At 38.7% G+C, this 25,509-nt stretch overlaps 2 protein-coding genes across 3 annotated transcripts; both read right to left on the bottom strand.

Annotated features, from left to right (window-relative positions):
• Positions 1-1,587: 1,587 nt before the first annotated feature.
• On the bottom strand, positions 1,588-6,389 carry LOC144635254 (TNF receptor-associated factor 6-like). Its single transcript, XM_078494358.1, has 7 exons — positions 6,220-6,389; positions 5,416-5,479; positions 4,784-4,885; positions 3,503-3,667; positions 3,178-3,252; positions 2,895-2,972; positions 1,588-2,568 (listed from the first exon to the last, which is right to left on the bottom strand). Exons 1-7 carry the CDS (start codon positions 6,387-6,389, stop codon positions 1,882-1,884), a joined length of 1,341 nt encoding a protein of 446 aa, XP_078350484.1. The 3' UTR covers positions 1,588-1,881.
• A 5,987-nt stretch (positions 6,390-12,376) lies between these two features.
• On the bottom strand, positions 12,377-24,008 carry LOC144635198 (TNF receptor-associated factor 6-like). 2 transcript variants are annotated; one of them, XM_078494277.1, is made up of 7 exons: positions 23,823-24,008; positions 20,114-20,177; positions 17,483-17,584; positions 14,461-14,625; positions 14,138-14,212; positions 13,873-13,950; positions 12,377-13,065 (listed from the first exon to the last, which is right to left on the bottom strand). In XM_078494277.1, exons 1-7 carry the CDS (start codon positions 23,990-23,992, stop codon positions 12,382-12,384), a joined length of 1,338 nt encoding a protein of 445 aa, XP_078350403.1. In that variant the 5' UTR covers positions 23,993-24,008; the 3' UTR covers positions 12,377-12,381. The 2 variants fall into 2 exon arrangements, with proteins under 2 accessions (XP_078350403.1, XP_078350405.1); XM_078494279.1 differs by lacking the exon at positions 13,873-13,950.
• Positions 24,009-25,509: the final 1,501 nt, after the last annotated feature.

The raw sequence follows: 25,509 nt of genomic DNA, 5'->3' as shown, positions 1-25,509 counted from the left end.
TCTGAAACATGAAACAGTTAAATTTTAGGCATTTTAACACAAACAGTAAAAAAGTCACTGTAACAGTAAATTTTATCCAGAAAAGAACAAAAACGGCTTCAAAAAGGCCAATATTATTTTGTATAGTAAATCAATACGTTTTCGGCCATTCTCCGACGATTCCGATCGATCATTTCGGAAGATCTCTGTGGACTACCGAATATTCCCAAATCCTGCCGAAGACTATCGAAGATATCCGAAGACTATCTAAGATTTCCGGGGAGAAATCCGAAAATTTTCTTTGAGTTCATGAGTGATTTCTATCCGATTTTTGAAGAGCAGATAAGAATTTACAATGCTAAAATTTTCATGAAAAATCCTTCCAACACTTATCAGTATTTTCTCCGGAAACACTAAACCTCATGCAGATCCTCAAATTATTCCGAAGAAATGATAGCAAAATCGGGAAAGGTCTAGCTACCTTTCAGACTGGACCAATATAAGAGTGGGATTTAACGTGTTGAAGCATAGAAAAGGTAAGGGAAAACTGCCATTTAGGTTTTGTAAGCTTCTTTCAGAATATTTTGAAAAAGCCCAACGAATGGTTGATATATAATCCCTTACGAATGCTTACGGCAAATGGATTTTAAAACGGCTGATATTAAAATTTAAATTCTCTTTGTTAAAAATGGGCTCCTGGACCAATCAAATCATGTGTCCCCCTAGTGCCCCAGGCTCCGCCGGCTACCAGGGACAAGCGGCTCTGGGAACGAGAACGCAGTTAATTTTGACAGATCTACTTAGTTGTACAGTGTTTTTTGTATAACCGTCTCAAACTTATTAGCGACTCTGTGAGCAGCCACGTTGAAATTTCCTATTTTCAAAACGCATGTACATGTTCCTCTAACGATGAAAATTGCTCCTCATCTATTTTCACGTTTGCCAAGCCCAATTACTGGATAAGGTTTTTGTGATGGTCAAGGTCGAGGTAAGTGTTATCAGCCGAGGCCGTGAGGGGCCATCTCATCTGACGAAAAGAACATGGGCATTGCATTAGGCTAGGGAATTTCGGTACTCGTCGATCGCCGCCGACGGAAAAAGCATAGGCTTTGGAAACGAAATTGCTTCAAGGGTACCCCACCTTTTTTGCCGCCATTTTATTCACACGCTGTCACACGGTTTTACTTATAATAAACTACGTCATTTGCATACTTTATTTGCATCCCAATGGTGGATGGCATTTTCAGTCACTCTTTCGCGCCGCTTGCGTTTTTGAGCCACGGACGGCAACCCGGAAGACGAAGGTTCAAATTTTTGGCGAGCTTTAACCGCTAAAAATAAGTTAGCAAGCCTTACAACTTGAATTATTGAACAAAAAGTCGATAACACGCGCCAAAGACGAGTACGTTCCATTTTCGGCTGCCGCCTGCGGCAAAAAAACGTCTGTCTAAGCTTGCCGATGAATGGACATAGCAGAACTCGAAGAAGCCGTCAAAAAGAAAAGAGAAGGAAATAACTCTACATACTCTCCAAGTATTTGCATCGATTACTCCTGCGATTGAGACAGTATGAATCAACCCATAAAATACCTTGGTGACTGCGTACAAGAAAAACAACTCGAAACACTTTATTCACCATTTCACTGAACTTTAATTTCACAGTATGGTCTGAGTATCCATCAACAAAACATTATAAATTACAAAAATTGTCAACAAGCCATTTATTTCCAATACTTTGTTTGAAATGATCCGAATCCGCTTGCCATGCACTCAGTTACAACTTAGTTCTACCGTAAATTAAGTTACTTCAACTGGTAAATTCAGTTTTAATATCCTGGTCTCTCCAACTAGCCAGGCATAAGTATCAAAGCTAAATGTACACCGGTTTTGTGATTATAAAAGACTAAGCTAGGGGACCAATCTGCACTTGAAGAAAAAGTGTGTCATCAACAAGGTAGGGTCTCCTTTGAAGTTCTTCATGCGATATAAAGGTAGAAAACCCATATCCAGAGTTAGAGTGCGTCACGGGTCTGGCAAAAGATTCTACAGAGCCACCGTCACAGATAAGCGTCTTGACATAATTTTGCTTGTGCATTGTATTTTCGCGTTGATCAATTAAAGTAAATGTCACAGTTTTTCGAAAGGGCCAGGGTAGCACAGCATCGTATTTACCCCTCAATATGTAAAGATACACAGAGATGTGAGTATTTTTACCCTCATTCCAACCATTTGGGTACATACACAACATTAACTTGTACCCATTAGGCCCCGTAAAGAAATAATTACTTTCTATTTCGGTTTCCCATCCCTTCTTAGCGCACTTAAACATTTGTCTGAAAAATTCAATTTTCCACATGTAAGGTGGCGATTCTTCCTTAAGTTTTAAAACTTCTCCATCAAGCTTTGTTCCCAGATTTGCTGTTAACTGTTTTTGTGAATCCAATTTCTCCTCAAGTGCTTCAATTTTACATTCAAGTTTTCTTGTTGTTTCTTTAAACTCTTCTTGATTGGTATTCAGCTTCACACAAGCCAAGTCAAGATGGCGTCTAGCAGCAGCGTCTAAATGTGATTCAAGCTGTTCTCTCTTGACCTTAAGAAAAATAATAGAAAAAAAAAAGATTATGGCACTGTCTTCTTGTGTCTTGTGCAGCCTTCTTAAAATTAATCCTACATGTAAATGTGCCAGCATGTAAAGACCTGCCCATAAAATTGAATATAAACTTCCAAAAGCAGGCAAATGACAGAGTCTCACAAGTTGACGAAAAGCGATCAGGATCAAAGTCATGTTGCCATGACAATTTGCCAATACCCACATAAACTGCTGGGTAGAGAAAGGAACTGTACAAGTTTCAACGCTGGATTGGAATTAAAATGGTTTAGAAAAAATGTCTAAAGTTGTGCATAATAATTTTTTACCATAGCATTACACCCCATTGTATAATACGGGCATAAGATTTCTGCAAGTGCACACTCCTCTCCAGTATGATGTGGCAACTGAAAGAAAATTAATACCAATCAAGTTAGAGAACATAAATCCTTAAAGTACATAATGCAATCAATGGCAAATTACTTTATATAATTTCAACGTTGCCTTCCAAAAAATTAAGGATGCAAACAAAATTAAGGCGACCAGAATTGGAAAAAGTAGCATAATCAAACTCTGGGGGACAGAAACATAAAGCATTTCAGCCCAATTCACCTTTTCTCGTTGCATTGTGGCACCACATCCATTTGCACATTCCACTTGGTACTTCTTACATTCCTTATTATGTTTCTGTATAAAGCAAATTAAACAAACTAAGTCTTGACTTGAGTATAAGATTTTTCATCCCATAATAAAAGAAAACACAGAAACAAGTTAAAATGATTTTAAACAAGTAAAAAATAACATTCTTGGGCTCAAAATCATTGCACATTTTGAGTGCTTAAGTGTGAGTGGCAATCAAGACTTATAAAATTATGGCAAGTCAGTACTTGTCACTTCACAAGAGAGTTTCTCAAGCCTTTATTGGGGTCCAACTCACCTCTTCCTGACACTTTGGGTGTGGTTCACTGCAGTGTGTACACAGCATAACCCGCCACTTACACAGGGAACCCACATGCCTGTCCAGATCTTTCCTTGGCATAACATCTTCACAGTTGTGATTGGTGCAATGTACACCTTTGTAAGGGCAAGATGACAAGTGGTTCTGTTGGGTAAAGACATTTAAGCTACTCAAAAGAAGAACTAACAGTGTAACTGTTGAAGATTTCAGTGCATGCAGCTAATTCGAGAAAGATTGTCCAAAAAAGCACAAAAGTGCACGCAACAAGACCAAAATGTAGTATGGGTAGAAGTAGAGAGCGAGTACTGCATGTGCTGAATACTAATAAGATGGCGACATGACAAACAGGAATTTTTAAATTATCTTTCTCTTAAGACAAGTGGAAACAAGGTTCTTTCAGGCACGCTGAATTTTAGACGAATTGTCAAAACTCAAAGACATGCTATAGTAAAAGTAAAGCTAAAGAAAAAGGCCTCTTGAGAGGAAAAACAAAATCTTCATGTGCAAAAATACAAACTTGTACATTTTCTCTCGACCTATATGCAAAATTCAAGTGAATACCCAGGCCACCTTTTGGTCTTGTCAAGTGCACTTTTGTGCTTTTTTTCTGACAACCTTTCTCGATTTTGCTGTATATAGTACTTCGTGTGACTTCTATGCTCATGTGTTCACGATTTGTTAAAGCAGGTGCTTCAGTCATTTCCCTGTCATCCCCAGGGGTGTATTAATTATGGATTTTGGTGTAACTTAGGGTGTTCAGAAAAGAATGCCAATTTTTTTAGCTATTAATTAATGTCTCCGCATTCAGTTGTATGTGAAGAAATATAAAATGCTGTTTTATGATGTTTTGATGGTCTGGACCTACCAGGAATTTTGTTTGCTTTTTATGGGTCAAAAAAAGCCTGAGCCATGCCCAGGGCTGCAAATAATTTTTATCACTTGAAAGGACACATGTCCTACTAAGACAACATGCATGGTCGGACAAAACAAAATTTTGGTTGGACATCACTAAAAACAAAAGGTTTAATTTTATTCATTGTTGCATGGTTTTTGATTTTTGGTATTTCGTCGGACATGAGCAAATTTTGGTCGGCCAATGTCCGATGACCGACTGTTATTTGCAGCCCTGCATGCCCAGTTGGTCTCCCTTAAAGGGGTTATTTAAATCAAATTTTCCCATGACCATTCCCATCTCTTTCATTAAGCAAGGCAGATCCATATACCACTTCATGATAAACTAATATAATTTGTTACGTGTACCTGTTTTTGTCTTAGTTCCCCTGTCCAGTTACATCCTGTACTTGGACATTTAATGGCAAGAGAAAGAATCTTCCTTTCGGTTGCTTTGTCAGGGAAGACATCCTACATGGCAAAAACATTAAAGTATTTACATTACAATAAGCATTCCAGCCTACCTTCCCACTTAACACTCTACCCCATGTTAAAATTTCCATATAAATTTAGTGTTGTTAATAGTTATCATTAAATATAGGTTAATAAAAAAACATGCTATACATAGTTATTCTGGCAGCCTTTGTCATTCTAGCTACATTTCATTTATTTATACCTGATCCTTACCACCTGTGGCAGTTTGTGCCCCAATAAGCTGTAGAATAAACAAATTTGCCCATTTGAGGCCCAACACACATTGATGTACTTTCTGGCATTATAAAGGGGGAAATATTAGTCCTGAAAACAATTAACAGCTTCAGTTCTCGGTATTGAGGATTCAGGTGAGAACTGTATTAATATTTCAAAATATTACGCAATTTTCAGAAAGACCATGACACAATACATTACTACAATGACTGACCACAGGTTTTGAATGTGTTAAGCAGTGATCACAAGTTCTCAACACCCCCTTATCAAATAACAAATTTGACTTAACTTACCTTTTCAAAGACTAGGTCCACTCTGTCTATGGGACAAGGGCAAGATTGACGTTGACCATTCTGCCTGTTTAGGACAAAAAATTATGAAATTTGAAAAAAAACTTTCAATGACTCTCCCATTTAAACCCAGACCTGGAACAACAGATTTTGTTGCACAAACAAGCAGTTATAAACAACAACAACAACTAGTTTAAGGCCACAAGTGATAAAATTATAGATGATTTCTAGTCTGATCAATCTTAACAAGAAAGTTTAAAAGTTATACAAGTTAGACAAATAAATTCTTTGCATCCGTGATTTGTGACAGGTTTGAGATCCTGGTTGCATGGTCTGCAAACTACACTGTACATTGAAGAAAAGTTTTGAAATAAGTTCAATCTTGCAATATTTACCCTGGCAAATTTATCTTTCTATAAACAGTGAACAAAAAATAAAAACCTGTTTTGGCTGTTCAATACTTATTTCATTCATTGGTTAATATAGTTATAAAGTTTCAGGCAAACTCTTTTTAGCCAAATCTTTTAGTAGCCAGAGTAGTCACATATTAAGCCTGGGTACTTTGAGCGGAAATATTTTCCATTTGACTCCACACATACAAACTCTGTATTTAATTTTTTCAACATGTTTAGAAGCGTTCCCGACACAGATAACAAACGTTTACTGGTGAATTTTTTTTTTCAGTTTGCAGAAATGAAACAATGCTAGCTTTACAACCGGAGCGGGATTTATCAACTGAAAAAGCCAGTCCACAAAACTTAAGTCCATTATTTGTCGTGGCTGAAATTCTACGATTTCGACACTTACCATGTAAAACATTGTTCAAGGCACTGTCGACAAAATCTATGGCCACATCTCGTGAGAACTGGCTCTCGTATTGCCAGATGACAAATTAAACACGTAAAATCGTCGTCAAGTGGAATTACAAACGCTTCGTCGTAACCAACAGGAATGAAAATTCCTCTTCCTTCGGCCATCTTCGCGAGGTTTGTGAGTGTGGAGCTGTATAAAGTTGGCGCGGTGGTGGTCGGCGCGGTCGGCGGGTCGGTCACGTGGGAAAAAGGCGGGAAATCCCTGAGGCGCAAGAGGCGCAACCTCTGGTGTCACGCAATACACGCTAAGGGTATTAAATGCCCGGGTACAAAATAGAAATCTGCAAGTTTACAATACAAGCAAAAGAATCTCTGTCAAGAAAAGGAGATTCACATAAAAATTGCAGCACCCATGAAAGAAGAATAGGAAAAAAACAGCCGTGATAATAATCATAATTCGGAAGCTGTCTCTGAAAATAAGGCTCGAATAAGATTATTAGTTGAACTTTTTGTCTCGACTTTTCTCTCCTTTACTTGTAAACGTATGTTAGAGACTACTTTTTCGCAGAGTACTTCAAACTGTTGCCATCCATTTTAAATTTTTCGATCGATCTCAGCTGGCAAGTTTGTTTATCTGTCCGTTCATCAGAATCGTGACAACGCTGCACGCCGCTTTCAGTTGGCTTCCATTAATTTCCTATTGGTCAATCCTGGATTGCGTTCTCATGCAGGTGTGGGGTGAAGACCATACTTGGCGGCGTACTTCGGCTTCTTTGAACTACGAAAGTTTCCATTGTCACTAAGTAAAGCCGGTTCAAGTAAGTATGTTTTACCCCTTCACACTCAGAGTACCTTATAGGAATATAACGAAGCATTTTAACAACGCAAACAAAATTTACGCGTAATAAAATTAAAGTTCTGGTTAGATCCTTATAGTAAACGTGTTTACATGATTAAAATTAACGCGAATTTTAAAAATTCGCTTTAATAACATGTATCGTTAATTTCCTGTATTAAGGTAGGTTCCAAGTGTACTTAGATTATAGTTACAAGCTCTCTAGTGTGGAGCCAACAATTGTCATTTACGTGTTTAAAAGGTCCTTTCAAAATATCTTGAACAGACCCACCGATTGGCTGATTTAAAACACTATCGTTTGATTTAAATTCTCTTTGTTAAAAAGGGGGATTTCAGCCAGTCAAATTATGTGTCCCTAGAGAAGGTCCTGAAGGGGTAAAATGGGAACTGGGATTTGCCCATTTTGACTGGGATTTGCCTGTATTTTCACTGGGAAAATGGGATTTAGGTCACTGGGACTGGGATTCAGAAACAAAAAATGGGAATGGGAAGCGTGTCAGTACATGACTAAATCTGCATATTTTGCACTCTATAATGTTTTTTTTCTTAAAGTCCGGCACTGAATAGTAAAAACGCTGAAAACTCTGAAACAAAACGACCGCACTGCACGAGTGTCCATCAAGTCTCGATCAATTTTCGTGATTTGAGTGACTAAGTTACTTAGCGGAAAAGCAATGACTGAGGATCGGCACAAATGGAATATTTAAAAGAAGTGACAGCAAGTTGCTGTCAGTCAGGGTAATGGTGGATACGGGATCAAAACTTGATAGCTTTAAAGCTACAAAAAATTTGTATTATTCTCCAAGACAAACGAACAAATGAAACTAGCATGATTTTGGGTAGTCCAGTCCTTGAACTATCCCTTCTGCGACCCCAGGGACGGCGGAGCAATTTTCCAAGTGGGGGGGGGGGGGGGGGGGCTGACTAGTGACGTTAAGTGGGGGGGCTTAAAAGACTATTCTCATAGTAAGTCTTAATTTTTTCGGAAATTCTGGGGGGGCTCTGGACCCAGGTGCGAAAAGAAAGTCCAGGATAACTTGCATGTGCATGCTTTAAATTTAAAAAACAAACTAATGAAAAACGACAGAGACGTGTGGTGTTTCTTACATGTAGCGTGTGCGTGAGGGTGAAAATAGTTCGCTAAAATGAAATTCAACTATGCGACTAAAGCGCGCGATCTGCAAGAAAAAGTATCGTAATACTAAATTATCGAATTTATCATCTGTGCGCGTGCGTATCCAAAGGTGCTGTGGAATATGGTTTGGTTCCCCCCTTTTTTGTAAGGGGGTGGGGGGGGGGGGAGTGAGAGGACGGATTCTCCGTACTCGCTCTTCCTGCGCCTGGGTTCAATCCCTAGATATAGGGCACCGAAGGGAAAGTTCAGGGAGTGTACTACATTTAGAACAATAAAAAACAACACAGATATAATGCGCTTTAGACCAGATTTTCTATACACTAGGAATTTCACTGCTGGGACTGGGATTTAGACAAAAAAAGGCTGGGAAATGGGATTTGGGCAAAATTTGGGCTGGGAAATGGGATTTGGTACCCCCCCTTCAGGACCCTCCCTAGAGCCATATGTTCCTAGCCGCCCCAGGCTCCGCCGGCTAAGAGGGATAGGCGGCTCTGAGGACAAGTATGCAGTTAATTTTGACAGATCTATTTAGTTTTACAGGTTTTTTTTTGGTATAACCGCGACAAACTTATTAGCGACTCTGTGGGAAGCCACGTTCAAATTGTTTTAATTTTCAAAACGCGTGTACATGTTCCTCTAGCGATGAAAGCTGCGACTATTTTGCTCATCTATTTTTACGTTCGCCAAAACCCAATTATCTTTAATAGGGTGCTTTCCATTTGTCAGAACTGGCCAGCCGGTCCGGTGGTTTTGAATGTGAAATGGGCAGTTTCCAAGATATTTTACCACCAATCCACCACAACAGTGTATTTTATTTATGTACTGACTGATTTGAAAGGACAAGTCTGACTATAAATAACAGAATTCTGTTCTTCAATATACCGGTCTGGCCGGACAGTTCTGACTAATAAAAATGTGGGGAATTTACGGAGAAGAAACGAATGTCAAGGTTCACCCGTTGTCGGCACACGGTTTTACTTAAAAATAAACTACGTCATTCGGATACTTTATTTGCATCCCAATTGTGCATGGCGTTTTCCGTCGAACTCTCTTGCGCCGCTTGCGTTTTTGAGCCACGGACGGCAACCGGAAGACAAATGTTCAAGTTTTTGGCGAACTTTTACCGCCAAAAATAAGTTACTAAGCCTCCGTTTTGGCACTTACAACTTGAATTTTTGAACAAAAAAGTCGATAACACGCGCCAAAGACGAGTGCGTTGAATGAATCAATAACTTTATTACCGTGTCTAAAGCTGAGGGGAAAAGTCCCCTCTAGTAATTGTGGACACCTATCTAAAAAAAAATTAAAAAATTAAACCTATAATTACAACTATTACAATTTATAATTTAAAGTTAAAACAAGTTAAAAAAGAAGCTATTTACATGATAAAAAACGGGTAAAAAAGTAAGAGGGTCTGAATGGGGTTAATCGACTAGCGACAAAGGGCGAAAAATATTACCGACTACCGACAAAACGAGGAAAAAATTACCGATTAGCGACAAATAAATTCTAACCGACAACCGACATGGTCCGATGTTATAGGGACGTTTGTATTCAGAAAGAACAGCATTTTGAATTTATGTCTAGCTTAGGAAATGTCTAGTTCAGAAGTAACCACACCAATTCAAAATTTAGTCAATTATAAAGTTTCCTGTCACCTTTTCGAGCAACAGCGGAGGTTCATTTGTAGAACAGTGGCTGGTAATCGAGTCCACAAGGCGTCCCGCTGTTGTATTTTCACTGCGCGTTGAATTGGTTATTCATGTGGTGACAGGCCATGAGCGGGATTGTTAAGTAAGGCGAGGAAGTTGCCATCGAACGCCATCGTAGCCGGGTTCCGGTGGAAAAAAAATCTCATAAAGGTGTTTCCAAGCTAAAAAAAACATCTAACGGAGTTTTTTAGGGCTAAAGGAGCAGGCGCATTAATTTGGCATTGGCAGGTTCTCGCTGAAGTTATTTCGCCTGGCGAAAAGGCTTACGGGAAAAATGCGAAAATTTGCAATTGTAACAGATGGGCAGTGGCTGCTTGAGCTTCCAAATTTAATATCGGATGAAAGCAGCAGTGAGCTCAACGGTGTGTGGAACGTTCTATTAGCCGTATTAGTTTTAGTGTGCAGCGAAGTTAAATGTTTCACATGTAGTTCTATAGTTAAGTATTAAGCTCAAACATTAACGTGGTTAACCTTTGGTTCCACGTTTTTTATTTGCTGTTTTGTTGAACGGAATGTTTGTATACACCGTCCATTTTTCAGGAAAGCAAAAATTGAAAAGAAAAATCCCTTACAAATGGGAGAAGCAAGTAAAAGAGTTTATAAGCATCTTTCTGTTTTATTGGTAAATGAATAACACTGCGGTTTCCGTAATCAATAATTTTTCCTTCCCTTAGCCACAATATCCCATTATTTGAAAGGCGCCGGATACCCGCCTTTTGCCGTTAGAACTTGCCGTTGTCGCTCAGCTGCAGTACAACTGCATTACCAGGGTTATGACAAGGACATGCGACAGCCGACTTGGTGGCAGAGCCTATGACACGGTGGGCATTTCCTGGCATTTGCGAAGTACACCTGGTGGCCCCAGTGCACTCAGCAGGGCCCCTTACGACCCTTCAACCCCCCGGCCCTATGCCCACTTAGGGCTTTGGCAATAATAAGTCAAGTAAGTCAAAGAATAACACTGCCTTTAAATTTATTCTTTTCTGAGAACGGTCCAAATTTCAGTTTCGCTCGATGTGTAAATAATATTTGACGAGCATTTGCTGATACAAACTGATTTTATCGGTACTAGACGAACACGTTGCTTAGAAAAACTGAGTTAACCAGGTTTAAGTGCAACCAAATAATTAATTATTACAAATTTTCATATCGTCTAGAGTTTAAAGTCTTAAAACTGCGTAAATTAAATAACAAAAATTAATAATTAACTTGCACTTTTAATCATTAACTGAGATTTACCGACAACCGACAAAGGTCGAAAATTTTAACCGACAACCGACAAAGTAAGGAATTTTTAACCGACTACCGACATGTGGACCCCCCCATTCAGACCCTCAAGTAAATCTGTTAAAAATGTTCGGGTTGTAGCCAGGCATGTTAAAAATTCGAATTAATAAGTTGACTTGTTCTTTCATACGTGTTTATGTTGGTCAGACATCACGCGCGCTTAAAACACGTATGAAAGAACACGCAAAGGCCATCGCAACATTGGATAAAAACTCTTTGTTGGCAAAACACCATATGCTTAACGACCATCAAATAGATTTGGAGAGCGTCGAAATTGTTGACAGGTCAACGGTGTGGAAACAACGACTAATTCTTGAAGCTTGGCATTCTGTGCGAGATAAGAACGCTATAAACGAACACATAGCGCTGCCAAACGTTTACAATAGCATTAAGAATTCATAGACTCATTAAGAATGCACTAGAGACTTTTGTTGCACTCGGAAAGTTCATTTAGTTTTTATCACACATTCGTTACATATTTTAACAGGACGCCGTTGAACATTTGCATTTTTATCTTGCTGAAGAAGGCAACAGTAGTGGCCGAAACGTCCAAAAACAATATTTTTAGCCAGTGTCAACTTATTAATTCGAATTTTTAAGTAAATCTGTTTATGTGATAAAAAGACTGTATACATGGTTAGTATGTTTCACTTTCGGTTGCCGTCCGCGGCTCAAAAGCGTCTGTGCCAAAGCTTTCCAATAAAATGGACATGCATAGCAGAATTTGAAGGAGCCAGACATGAGAAAAAAAAGAAATAACTCTACATGATCTACACGTATTCCTCTATCGAGCACTCCTGCGATTGGTACAATGCTAATCAATCCATTAAATGCCTTGGTGACTACGTGTAAGAAAAATAACTGAAACATTTTATTCGCCATTTAAACTGAACTTAAACTTCACAATATGGCCTGAATATTTATCAACGTTAATATCACATCAGTTACAAAAATTGTCAGCAAGCCCTTTAGTACCAACTGTTTAAAGGGCACAAATTCGCTTGCCACTCAGTTTGCTGCACTAAAAATACAACTGAGTACATTATCTGCCTTTTACTAAGTTACTTCAAATGAAGAATTCGGTTTTAATATCATATCTCCAACTAGCCAGGCATAAGTACCAATGCTAAAATAATTAATGCACACCGGTTTTGTGATAATGAAAGACTAAGATGGCGGGCCAATCTGCACTTGGAGAAAAAGTGTGTCATCAACAATGTAGGGTCTCCTTCGAAGTTCTTCGTGCGATATAAAGGTAGGACATCCATATCCATTGTTAGAATCTGTTACGGGTCGGGCAAACGCGTCAGACCAACCGTCGCAGGAAACCTTCTGTACATAATTTTGCCTGCGTTTTGTATTTTCGTGTTGGTCAATTAAATTAAGTGTCACAGTTTTTCGAAAGGGCCAGGGTAATGCAGCATCGTATTTACCTCTCAATATGCAAAGATACACAGAGATGTGAGTATTTTTACCTGCACCATTACCATTTGGGTACATACGCACCATTAACTTGTAACCGTTTGGTCCCGTAAAGAAATAACCACTTTCTATTTCGGTGTCCCATCCCCTCTTTGCGTCCCTTAATATTTCGTTGAAACCTTCAATTTTCCACATGTAAGGTGGCGATTTTTCCTTTAGTTTTAAAACCTCCCCATCAAGCTTTGTTCCCAGATTTGCTGTTAATTGTTTTTGTGAATCCAATTTCTTCTCCATTGCCTCGATTTTACATTCAAGTTTTCTTGTTGTTTCTTTAAACTCTTCTTGATTGGTATTCAGCTTCACACAAGCCAAGTCAAGATGGCGTCTAGCAGCAGCGTCTAAATGTGATTCAAGCTGTTCTCTCTTGACCTTAAAAAAAAAAAAGAAACAGATTATGGCCCTGTCTTCTTGTCTCTTGTGGAGCCTTCTTAGAATAAGAAGAAGAAGAAGAAGAGAAGAGTGCCTTTATTTAAACAGGGTTGCTCTTTCAGTAATTATAAATTACAAAATTACTGCTATCAATAGAGGCCCTATAAAAAAAACCTTAATTAAAAATTACAAGTTTACTTAATTTTAAAATCTACAAGTTTTCATTTAAAAATTTACAACTACAGGTTTTCATTAAAAACTTTACAACCATGGTAATAAAATGCTTTCTTCGTAGATTCTAATTTTACAAAAGGCAGTCTAAGATAATTACTTTGCCTGGTAGTTCTACTTAAAACATCTTTATTAAATTTAAAATAGTCAATAAAAAATTGTGGGCATTTCTTGTTGATACATTTCTTTTAAGTTTTAAATAAAACTTAAAAGAAAAAAAGAAAAAAATCTTTTTAATAAAACTTTTAAGTTTTATTTTAAGTTTTATTCTATTTGATTAAAATCCTACATGCGCCAGAGTGAAAAGACCTGCCAACAATGAATAAAAACTGCCAAAAGAAGGTAACAACAGGGTCCCACAAATTGATGAGATGTGAAGGATCAAAGTCATGAGGTTGCCATGACAATTTGGCAATACCCATTTATACTGCTGGGTAGAGAAAGGCACTGTACGAGTTTTAATGCTGGATTAGAACTTTAAAAATGATTTTAGAAAAAAATGAAAAATGATTCTAGAATTTAAAAATGATTCTAGAAAAAAAGATCTAGAGTTAATTATGCATAATAAATTTTTACCATAACATTACACCCCATTGTATAATACGGGCATAATATTTCTGAAAGTTTACACAATTCTCCAGTATGATGTGGCAACTGAAAGAAAATGAACATATTCCATCAATCAAGCTAGAGAACATAAATACTACATGCACATAATGCAATCAATAGAAGGTTACTAATTTCAACATTGTCTTCCAACTGAAGAAATTGTATGCAAACAAAAAAGTAGAATAATCAAAGTCTCAGGAAAGGAAAACCAAAGCATGTCGACACAATTCACCTTTTCTCGTTGCATTGCGGCACCACAGCCATATGGACATTCCACTTGGTACTTCTTACATTCCTTGTAATGTTTCTGTTTGAAGCAAATTAAACAAAATCAAGTCTTGAATATGGGATTTTCATCTCATAAAAAAAGAAACAAATGAAAATGATTTCAAACAAAAAAAAAATAAACATTCTTGTGGGCTCTAAATAATCAGCCAGTTAATTATTTTATTGTGCATTTTGAGCCCTAGTGTGATGATTTACAAAGAATTACATGAAAAGTATTTGTCATTTCACATCCAGGAGTTTCCTAGTCTTTATTTTAGTTGAACTTACCTCTTCCTGACACTTTGGGTGTGGTTCACTGCAGTGTGTACACAGCATAACCCGCCACTTACACAGGGAACCCACATGCCTGTCCAGATCTTTCCTTAATATAACATCTTTACAATTGTCATTGGTGCAGTGGACAACTTTGTAAGGGCAAGATGACAAGTGGTTCTGTTGAGCAAAGACATTTTTAGTTTATTACACTACTCAAAATAAGAGGCAACATTGTAACTGTCGAAGAAAGATTTCAGTGCATATGTACACCTAATTGCAATAAGGTTGTCATAGAAAAAAGGAAAAAGGAAAAAGTCAAATAGGAATTAATTAGGCACATGCATGAAATTTATTTGTACAAATGGCCTCAAAATGCTTCAAAATACGAATAAATCAATTAATCTTGTTACAGCATAAAAATGTGGACTTAAAAAGTGTAGATAAAACTCGTGAAATTTCTGTAAATGCTACCAGTTATGAAACTAAGCTAATTAATTCCTATTTACCTTTTTTCTTCTTTACTTTTTTCTATGACAACGTTATTGCAATTAGGTGTATACATGTAGTACTTTGTGTGACTTCTATGCCCACAAGTGCTCATTTATTAAAGCAGGTGTTTCACTCACTTCCCTGGGAGGGGGGAAAGGGGACACATCACATGGACAGAGATGCTTGTTGACGGTCTGGACTGATTAGGAATGAAAATATGGTATTTTTAGGGGTCAATTCCTAAGCCACGCCCAGGTTGCTCTCCCTTTACGGGGTTAATTCAAATTTTCCCATGAGCATCCACATCCCTTTCATACGGGAGTCCCCCTCCAAGGGTAATTTCCTACAACTAAAAATGAGCAGCAATGCTGTTAATCTAAGTATTTAAAACACAGTTATTCACATGCATGTACCACTTCAGCTAATAACCAGCTACCGTATTTATTTGATTAAGCGCCCTGGGCGCTTATTAAATTTTTGGATCTTGAGAGTGGGCCCTTATGTGAGGTGGGCGCTTATTAAATTTTCACCATTTTTAGTAAGACATAAGTTTATTTTACAAAAAAAAACCAAATAATCACAAAATGTGAAGTCATGTACCTAAGCCAAGCCTGCAAATAACAGTCGGTCATCGGACAAATGTCCGGTAAATTTCAGCTTTTGACCGGCAAAATCTTGTCCTGGTCGGACATTATGACCGTGCATGTCTGATAAAATATGACATCAATTGACTCCGAGTTTGTAGCCCAGATATCCGTTTCCACGGTCTGTTAAAGGTCTACGCAATCAAACTTTTACGCAATCGTGGACGTACAACATTCGCAAAATCATTGGAACCGCCAAAATTAGAACCCGTCAGATACCGTTTCGCTTCAGCGATCTTGAATAAATAAACTTCCGCCAAGCCGACCCGACAGCCAGACAGCGTGTCGCCATGTTTGCGTTTTGTTAATAATCTTTAAAAATTGTTAACTCCACTTCGAAGAATATACTGTACATATAATTTAAACTATGTCATAAAAGATCGCTTATTTCTTCTTATTTGATTTCGCTACATGTGACTATCACAAGTTTTAATATCAATCAGATAAGAATTCAGTCTTGTTTTATTACGTGCCGGTTGCACGGGTGTTTGTTTAATCACTGCAAGTTTTGTAGATTCAGGCACTGTTTACACGGACACGGTTTTATTTGTAACCGCATCGCTTTCGGTGCGGTTACGTCTTTCGTTTACACGGCGCCGATCGAGACCACCACTGAAACCGGGTCGTTTTGAAAACGCTGTCAAAAGTGGAGCGTTTTCAAAACGATACGGTGTCGTTGGACGTGTAAACGGTTAAAAACGACGAAACCGCATCGATTTGAAAACGGCAACGTATTTTGGCACAAATTGGCTGGCTCACGAAGGGTAAACATGGTGAAACACGCATAGAGAGCAGCGCTTGCTTATACAATCACATTTGAAAACAGTCGGAAAATGGTTAAATAGGTTCCGTGTAAACACTTCGAAACCGTGTACATGTCGTTTTCGATGCGGTTTCGAGGTCATGAAACCGTGTTGATTGATAACCGTGTCCGTGTAAACGTAGCCTCAATTATTGACCAAGAACCGAATTGAATCTAGAATGCTTCAAAAAAATTTTCCAGAAGTTTTTCAATCAGAATGAATGCAAATTTGTTTCATGAGCATCTTTGGTTCAAATTATTGTTTCGACTGCGTTGACAGCCGACAGTTTTTTCTTGCGTGAAAAGTGTGAAACGTGCAATTACGCTTTTTAGTCAGAAAGGTACAAAGAATAAATTTCAATCGCCTGATACAATTTTTTGACAATTTGTTAGTTGCTAGTCCAGAATTTTTTTCTGGTTTGTCAGGAAACAAAAGGTAACATTAAAAAACTCTCGATTAGTCACCTGAGTAGAAGCGAGACTTCCGGTCTAAAAATATCGCGCATACATCGGCCGTGTCCTTTCAACTGTTTTATTCCCAAAAAGTAAAAAATGAACATTGATTTAAAAAGCATCTAAAGTGACCTACTAAAGGCCGATTTAGTATTTATTCGAGTTACGTTTGTTCAAGTTTTGCGCCTGAATCAACATTTCCGCCAGCAAAAAATTTCTTATCTGATGAAATCTGAGACAACCAGACGATCCCGACTCATTAAATATTTGAATCGGGCTTTTTCTTTTTCTCTTTTCTCCAGTTGCAAAAAGAGAAAGTGTGATCGTAGACGATCGTAGGTCAAATACGCGTTTGTTTACAGCCCGGCTTGGAGTGTTTTTTTTTAATTTCATACTGTTTTGTATTTTTTGTCCGACCAGACTGGCTTCTTGACCGGTCAAAACTGGCCCCTGGCCGGACAAATGACCTCCTTATAAACAAAAATTATTTGCAGGCTTGTAAGCAGAATTTTAACTGTTTGTTGAAAGATTCTGTAAAATACTAAGTAAACTCGGTCTTCAGGGAAGTCTCTTGGGTGCTTATTTGAGCTTGGGCACTTAATTGAATAAATACAGTATTTGTGAGAAACTAATTTGTTTAATGTACCTGTTTTTGTCTTAGTTCCCCTGTCCAGTTACATTCTGTACTTGGACATTTGATGACAAGAGAAAGAATCTTCCTTTCTGTTGCTTTGTCGGGAAAGACATCCTACATGGAAGAGACATTGAACCATTTACATCACAATAGGCATTTCACTACTTTCCACAGTTACTACTTCCCACTCCTATGTTTAAATTTCCATACAAATTTAGTGTTATTTTTAAATATAGTTTAACTAAACCATCTCTCTCCTCTGCAGAGGTTCCTTTAGTCGGGGAAGGCAAAAAGCGCGCTTTCGTTTCGATTCTCTCCAGGCTCCGCGTGCTTACTTTCCACCTCTCCCCATTTCCCAGCCCGTACGGAACCCGACTCGTCCCCAGTCATCTCTTATCCGAAAATTGCAAGACGGGAAGGATGATGGGAAGGAGGAAAGGCGAGATCTGCCAGTCATCTCCCTCGCTTCTTCTCTTCCTTCACATGATTCCCTTGGTGTTCAGCAGTCGACTCAATACAGACTCAAAAGACGACTGGGGACGAGTCAGGTACGGAACACGAAAGAGGCCTCTGCAGAGGAGAGAGCTAAACCATGCTATACATATTTTGGCATCCTTTTCCATTCTAGCTACAATTTATTTATTGTTGCATTTTTTTTATTTATACCTGATCCTTACCACGTATGTGCCCCAATAGACCCTTCCACGGTTTCTGCTGCCATCTTGGTTGGGGGCAAACAGGGGAAATTAACAGTAAATGCATGGGAAAAATTAAGAATCTAATGTCAAATAATTAACGTTAAATTCCGAAATATTTTTGAATTACAAACTCAAGATACCGGGTAAACGAGTTTATTGATCAAATATGGGGAATGTAGTCTCGCAAGGAAAGCCGCAAATGTTTTTTTTCATTTTTACATACATTTGTCTGAAATCCGAGCCGCCATCTGCGCGGAAAAATGTAAGCATTTGTATGAAAAAACTAAAAATGCGATTTCTCGCCTCCCAGCATAGCTCACTCGGTGTGTCCTTCAAATTTCATCAATAAAATTGTTTGCTAGGTATCTTTACCCTGTAATTCATAGGAATTGCAGAATGTTAATTTTCTTTATGTTATTGGGCATCGAACTCCTCACTTTTCCCATACATTTACTGTAAATTTTGCCGTGTTTGCCCCCCAACCAAGATGGCGGCACAAACTGTGGAAGGGTCTATATACTGTGGAATAGACAACTTTGCCTATTTGAGGCCCATATACGTTAATGTATTTGCTAGCATTATAAAGGTGGGAATATTATTCCTTGACACAATTTACAGCTTTTGTTGAACTTATCAAAGAACTTTAACAAAAAGAACATAATGACATAAGCATAATGACATAAGGAAAAAACTAATCTTTTCTTTATGTTATTACTTGCCCATGTTGTTATGTTGGTTGCTAGTGTGAACCAAGCCTTACATAATTCCAGTGAGACCACGACTCAGTTAAATGTTTTGCACACTGAACATCAATACATTACTGCGATGACTGACCACAGGAATGTGTTAAGCAGTGATCACAAGTTCACAACACCCACACAAATTTGACTTCAATACCACAGGGAACTCAAACGCTGTATTAGTTACATATTCATAAACTTAAATAAAAATGTTCTTATTTACCTGCGTACCTGTGTTTTTTGTTACCGGTTTGGGGGCGATTTGAATCAGAGCGAAGGCGGTTTACATTGCGAGTTGTAGACGGTTATCGATCTGTCGCAATGTTAATACGGCGTGCCTTAAGTTAATTGTTATTAATTCAAGTTACTAACACCACTAACTATTAACTCTCCTCGCGGGGAGTTTCGTGTTTCAATTTAATGGTCACGAGAAGAGAAGAGAGACAAGGGGTGAAACTTACTACGGGCGGTCATACAATCTGTGACTACAGTTGATGTGACCAGTCTCGCGTGTGGATATGCGCGAGGAAACACAAGCCGACAGCCGGCGATTAGCATGACATGCGAAAATCATTATTAAGCAATCCACACTGACTCCGCACTGACAAACAAACGTGAAATTTATCTCACGCAAAGACCAGGTAATCCGCGTGGAGAGATCTGTTTTATATTTCTGACACACACGACTGTCAACGAAAAACAAAAGAGTCTGTCATGATTATGAGAACAAAAGAACCGCTTTGATGATGAACATACACTTTGCAATAAAATCACTTCCGGTCAAGTCAAGTGGAGTCACAGATCGGACGAAAAGCCGCATCATAACACGACCCAAAACTAATCGGGAAATAGAGAGTCAAAACAAACAAAACAGACTTCACATGATTATTTAACTTTTATTTATCCGATCTGTAAAGTTTTGGCAGATTTTGTTGAGAAACAAGAGAATAGCGCCTCGAATTCAAGCTACCCTGATTTTTAGTTTCATCCCTTGTCTCCTTTTCTCCGTCAGTTAAAGTAAAACTTGAGACATAATTGAGGTGCGTCGTATTGACATTGCAACAGATCGATTACCGTTTAAAACTTGCAACGTAAACCCGCCTTCACTCTGATTCAAATAGCCCCCAAACTGGTAAAAAAAACGCAGGAATGCAGTTATTAGTTATGAACAACTAATACAGCGTTTGGGTTCCTTGTGTCAATACCTTTTCAAAGACTAGGTCCGCTCTGTCTATGGGACAAGGACAAGATTGACGTTGACCATTCTGCCTATTTAAGACAAATAAACAGACTCCTGTTGCATTAAAATTTGAAGAAACTCTCAGTGACTCTACCATTTAAACCTAGACCTGGAATACAGGGTAACTAATTTTGTACCACAATTAAACCACCAGTAATAATGAGCAGTTCACAGTACGACAAGCTTATGGCCACTAGTACCTTATTACATGAAATTTTCGCGACACGATTCTAAAAAAATCGCGAAATTAAAGTGACGCGAACAATAAGTGTCGCGAACATAACATGACGCGAATATTAAGTGACTCGCATACGTCAGTAATCAATGTAAATGGTTGTTGTCGTCAATTAACTCACTTGTAGACATTGTGAGAACTGCTCTGTTGTTGCTATTGCCAAGATTAAGTCCCCCCTGCGTTTTTGTTAATTTTGACGTTATTGTTCCTTCGATGAAGTCGTTTTATATAATTCAAAGGCATGTCAAAATATATTGCCAAGAAAATGTAAATTGTGTCTCACTCAAAAACGCGAAATTAAAGTGATTCAAAATACAAAATTTTCGCAAAATCGCGAAATTTAAGTGTCGCGAAATATGTGCACCTCAAAATCGCGAAATTAACGTGTCGCGAAAATTTGATGTAATAAGGTAATTATTATCCGTGATTTATAGTCTGATCAGTTTTTACAAGAAAGTTAAAAAGTTATTCGAGTTAGACAAATAAATTCTTTGCATCTGTGATTTGCGACAGGTTTGAAATAGGGGCTGCACGGTCTGTGAAATACATGTACTGTACATTGAAGAATAAAAGATTTGAAATGAGTCAGGCTGACTAAAGCTGATTTTTGCTCAGCCCTCAAGTGTATTAAAGCATAGCAAGAACTAGTTTAATCTTTTAAATCTTGCAATATTTACCCTTGTAATTTATTTATTTCCAACAGTAAACTAAGAATGAAAACCTGTTATGGCTGATTAATACCAATTTCATTTATTGCCAATTATAGTTTTAAAGCTTCAGGCAACCCCTTTTTAAGCAAATCGTTTAGTAGCCAAAGAGCAGTCACATAGTAATCCTGGGTACTTTGTGTGGAAAATATATTTGTCATTTCAGCGACTTCATACATGCAAACTCTGAATTAAATTTTTTCGACATGTTTAGAAGCGTACCAGATTTTCTCAATTAAACACCCCTGGCGTTTATAAACTTGGCTTGATGCCGACCCGGCGTTTATTTGAAGCCGGCATTTAATTGGGTCTGGCGTTTATTAACAGACTGCAATATTCTGTCAATTTTTCAGATTGATATATTGTTACCGATCTCCGAGACCAAGGGGCAGTTTGTCAAGGCGGGACGATTTTTCTCTTCGTTCTGCCCAAAAAACTGTCCCTAGGTATCCAAAGTTGATGATTACCCAAAGTTACATTATTCAGGGGCGTAGCGTCCATATACGCACGAACGCCCGTGCGTACAGCTGACTTTTGAGAAAAATTTTTTTTTTTTGAAACTGCCTAAAAACGTTTTTTCTCATTAAATTTTCTGGCTGAGAATTTAATATTTGTCACATTATACTAGCGTTTTTTATTAGATTTCCCTTTATCCAAGCATTGATAATTCACTGCTGGCCACTTATAGCAAGATGCATTTGAGTGGTAAGTAAAAATAGAAAAAAGCGCCTCATGTACCCCTCCCTCAAGGTCAGCCTCGCCAGTTTCCCCAGGTATTCTTGAAGGAGAGGTTACTATACCATGGGAATGAGGATGAGTTTAAAACCGAAGTCACAAGATGGAAGCACAAATGGAGTGGCATGGATCCGAATGTGACGCTGCAGACTATGGTTGAGACTCTTGACCACGCAAACTCCCAATTTTATTCCGGTGTATATGTTGCTCTCTTAACATTGTTAACTTATCGTGTGTCAACATGCACTGCCGAACGTAGCTTCAGTAATATGAAAAGACTAAAATCTCCTCTGCGAAGTACGATGACGGACGAAAGATTAAGCTCCCTAGCAATCCTCCATATACATAAACACAAGAACGTGGATATTGACAGTGTGGTAACGAAGTTTCCCGTCTAAAGGCTCAACGCCTCGCAATTTGCTCGTGACCTGTGTCCGTTGTTTTTGTTTTTTCATTTCTTTTCGTGACACTGTAGCTTACAGAAAACACTAGAGAAATGGATAAAATAAACAACTTTCTACTACATTTTACTCCCTATTATTTATTGAAAATGCCCCACAGAATAACCAGGAGATGGCATTTCGGAGACCCTAAATGTCAAAATTTTCTGGGGGAGCATACCCCCAGACCCCCCTAGTAGTAAGCGCCTTTGGCGCTTACAAAAAAATTCCTTCTCGTGCGTACATCTCCAAAATTGCACGCTACGCCCCTGTTATTGCGGATTATTGAACACGTTAATGTTGCAATCAAGACTTGTGACAAACAGAATATAAATGGTATATGAACAATAAAGTCGCATGCAAATAAAGGTTATGGGTAGAAAGTTTTAAGTTCATAAACGGCAATGTCGCCAATGTTCTACTCATTTTAAAACGACCTCCTCCAACTTGTAAACAAACAATGGAGGGATCCTCAAGATTTCAACGACTGTGAGCACTAACACAAGAAAGGAAATGCGTCAGTCATGAAGACAGGAACGCGAACACTGCTAGGTTTTATTTTGTTGTACAGCCTCCATCCTAGCTATGTTATGCCGGACTTTTCCTTTGAACGTCTATTGAAATTTCCAAAGCAGCATACAGTACTAGTATGACATTAAACAGTGCCATTCAAGAGAATATATTTACTTGTTAGCTTGACCTCAAATAAACGCCGGGACCTCGAACAATTGCCCCCGGCGTTTATTTAAAAATTAGCAATTTTGATCCAGCGTTTATACGAGGCCGGCGTTTAATTTGGGTCCGGCATTTAATCGTTAAATATGGTACTCAGCTGACTGTTTTTTTTTAATGTACAGAAGATAAAAATTCAAGGTGATGCACTTTCAAGATGAAATAGAAAGCAACTTTTAACATATCTGAGCATAATACATCTCGCAACTCTCCTATCCTAGTATCTAGCAAGTGCAAACTGTGGAGCCTTCTGGGTTAGGTGACAGACAAACGCACAACAGCATCTGTTGTTGAAGAAAAGTGTGTATATTTATGAACCAGCGAAAATTGGTGCAATTTCTTGTTATGTCATGTAAGAACTTAGAAGCTGTTGAAATGCACACAGAATCACCAAAAAGTCGGAAGGAGAAAGTATATGGTCTTGATCGCAAACCCCTCCCAGGTGGCCCTACCCCCCGCCCCCCCCCCCTACCCCCCCCCCCCCAAAAAAAAAAAAATCCCTTGCGATTGACTAGGCCTACAACTCTTCAGAAAGCTCTGGCTACGCCCCTGAAAGAAACGTTTACTGGTGTATTATTAAGCTTCAATTATTCTCAGTTTTAATTTCACTCATTTCTCTTTCTTTGGTGTAATGCCAAACAAATATTCGCTTTAGTCTCAAACCATTTGAGAAATGGTAAATGGGCCGAAATGAAACACGATAAAACCAAAGAGTGTCTTCCAATGCTAGCTTTACAACCGAAAGGGATTTATCAAAAAGCCAGTCCAGAAAACCGGACAAAACTAAATTTCGATAAGCTTAATTTGTCGATTTTCGACACTCACCATGTGAAACATTGCTCGAGGCACTGTCGACAAAATCTGTGGCCACATCTCGTGAGAACTGGCTCTCGTATTGCTAGATGACAAATTAAACACGTAAAATCGTCGTCAAGTGGATTTACAAACGCTTCGTCGTAGCCAACAGGAATGAAAATTCCTCTTCCTTCGGCCATCTTCGCGAGGTTCGTGAGTGTGGTGATCGGCGCGGTTGCCAGGTCGGTCACGTGGTAAAAAGGCGGGAAATCCCTAAGGTCAGAGGTTAGTGGTAGTGGGGGATTGGGGCCATCTCGTGTGTCACCTCTGGTGTCACGCAACACACGCTTATATAATAAGCTTACTGCCCGGATACGAAATAGAAATCTGGGAGTTTACAATACAAACAAGAGAATCTCTGCCAAATCACATAAGAAACTGCAGCACCCAAGAAAGAAGAAGAAGGGAAAAAACAAACAAAACAGCGAGGCGTGAATCATCATTCGGACAGCTCTAGCAGATTGTGGTCCAAGCCGCTATTCAAGTTCTTTGCAAACCACTCTGTTTTGTTTTGTTTTGTTTTATAATAAATTCCTTGTGCATCTTGTCCTTGGAGCTTCATTGACGAGACAAAGGGATCGTTTAGCTAGTACAAGACGAAAAGAACATATCAGAAATACTTAACAATGTGCTTAAGGTTCCAATGTAGCGAAACATGCCTGGACTTTTGATCACTTCTGAGATAATTGGCAAGGGTAACAGCCGCATTAGAAAAGACGCTAGAATCTTGGCACACAGCGAAAACGGTCGAGGCCGACAACATTTCGTGCCTATTTGCGTTTTGCCTGTTTGCGTTATGCCTATTCAGCGTGATTCCTTTTAGCGTTTTGCCTATTTGAGTTATGCCTGTTTGCGTTATGCCTTTTTGCGGTGATACCTGTTGCGTTATGCCAATTTGCGTGATGCTTTTTAGCGTTTTGCCTGTTTGCGTTATGTATGTTTGTGTTATGGCTATTTGCAAAATCGGCTTGTTGCCATTCTACTTTGGATTGATGCATTCGTGATTTAGATGGTTTTATTTCAACTACTGAGTATTGAAGTTCGTCATCACCATGCCATAGTTATGCTTTTGACAGCAAAAATGTAGATGAAATTGGCGGAAAATGCTTTTCAATTCTTTTTTGAGACAAGGTGCCAGAAAATGCTCGTTCACCCAAATTTATTTGCCGAAGAAATGTTAGCATAATCAGGAACGGCCTACTTTTCAGACTGGAGCAAAATAAAAGAGTAGGGATTTCACGTATTGGAGGGTAGGGAAAACTTTCATTAAGGTATTTAAAAGGTCTTTTTAAAATATCTTGAAGAGGTCGACCCTCCAAATGGTTAATTTAAATCTCTTACAACGAAGGGATTTTAAAACGGTTAACTTGATTGGCGATGGCTAGATTTATATTCTCTTTGTTAAAAATGGAGTCCTGAGCCAGTCAAATTATGTGTCCCCACCTCCCCAGAGCCACACGTTCCTACTGCCCCAGGCTCCGCCGGCTAAGAAGGACAGGCGGATCTGGGGACGAGTATGCAGTTAATTTTGACAGATCCATTTAGTTTTACACATTCTCGTCCCCAGAGCCCTTTCGTTTCTCTTAGCCGGCTGGGCCTTGGCACGAGAAAACGAAGGGCTCTGGGGACCGGATTTCCAGTCCTAGATTCTAGGACT

This window comes from Oculina patagonica, chromosome 13 (assembly GCF_052425735.1).
Source record: "Oculina patagonica isolate OP01 chromosome 13, crgOcupat, whole genome shotgun sequence".
In the NCBI taxonomy this organism is placed as follows: Eukaryota; Metazoa; Cnidaria; class Anthozoa; order Scleractinia; family Oculinidae; genus Oculina; species Oculina patagonica.
Note: the sequence above shows the minus strand (reverse complement) of the source record. Positions and strands in the feature narration are given on the sequence as shown.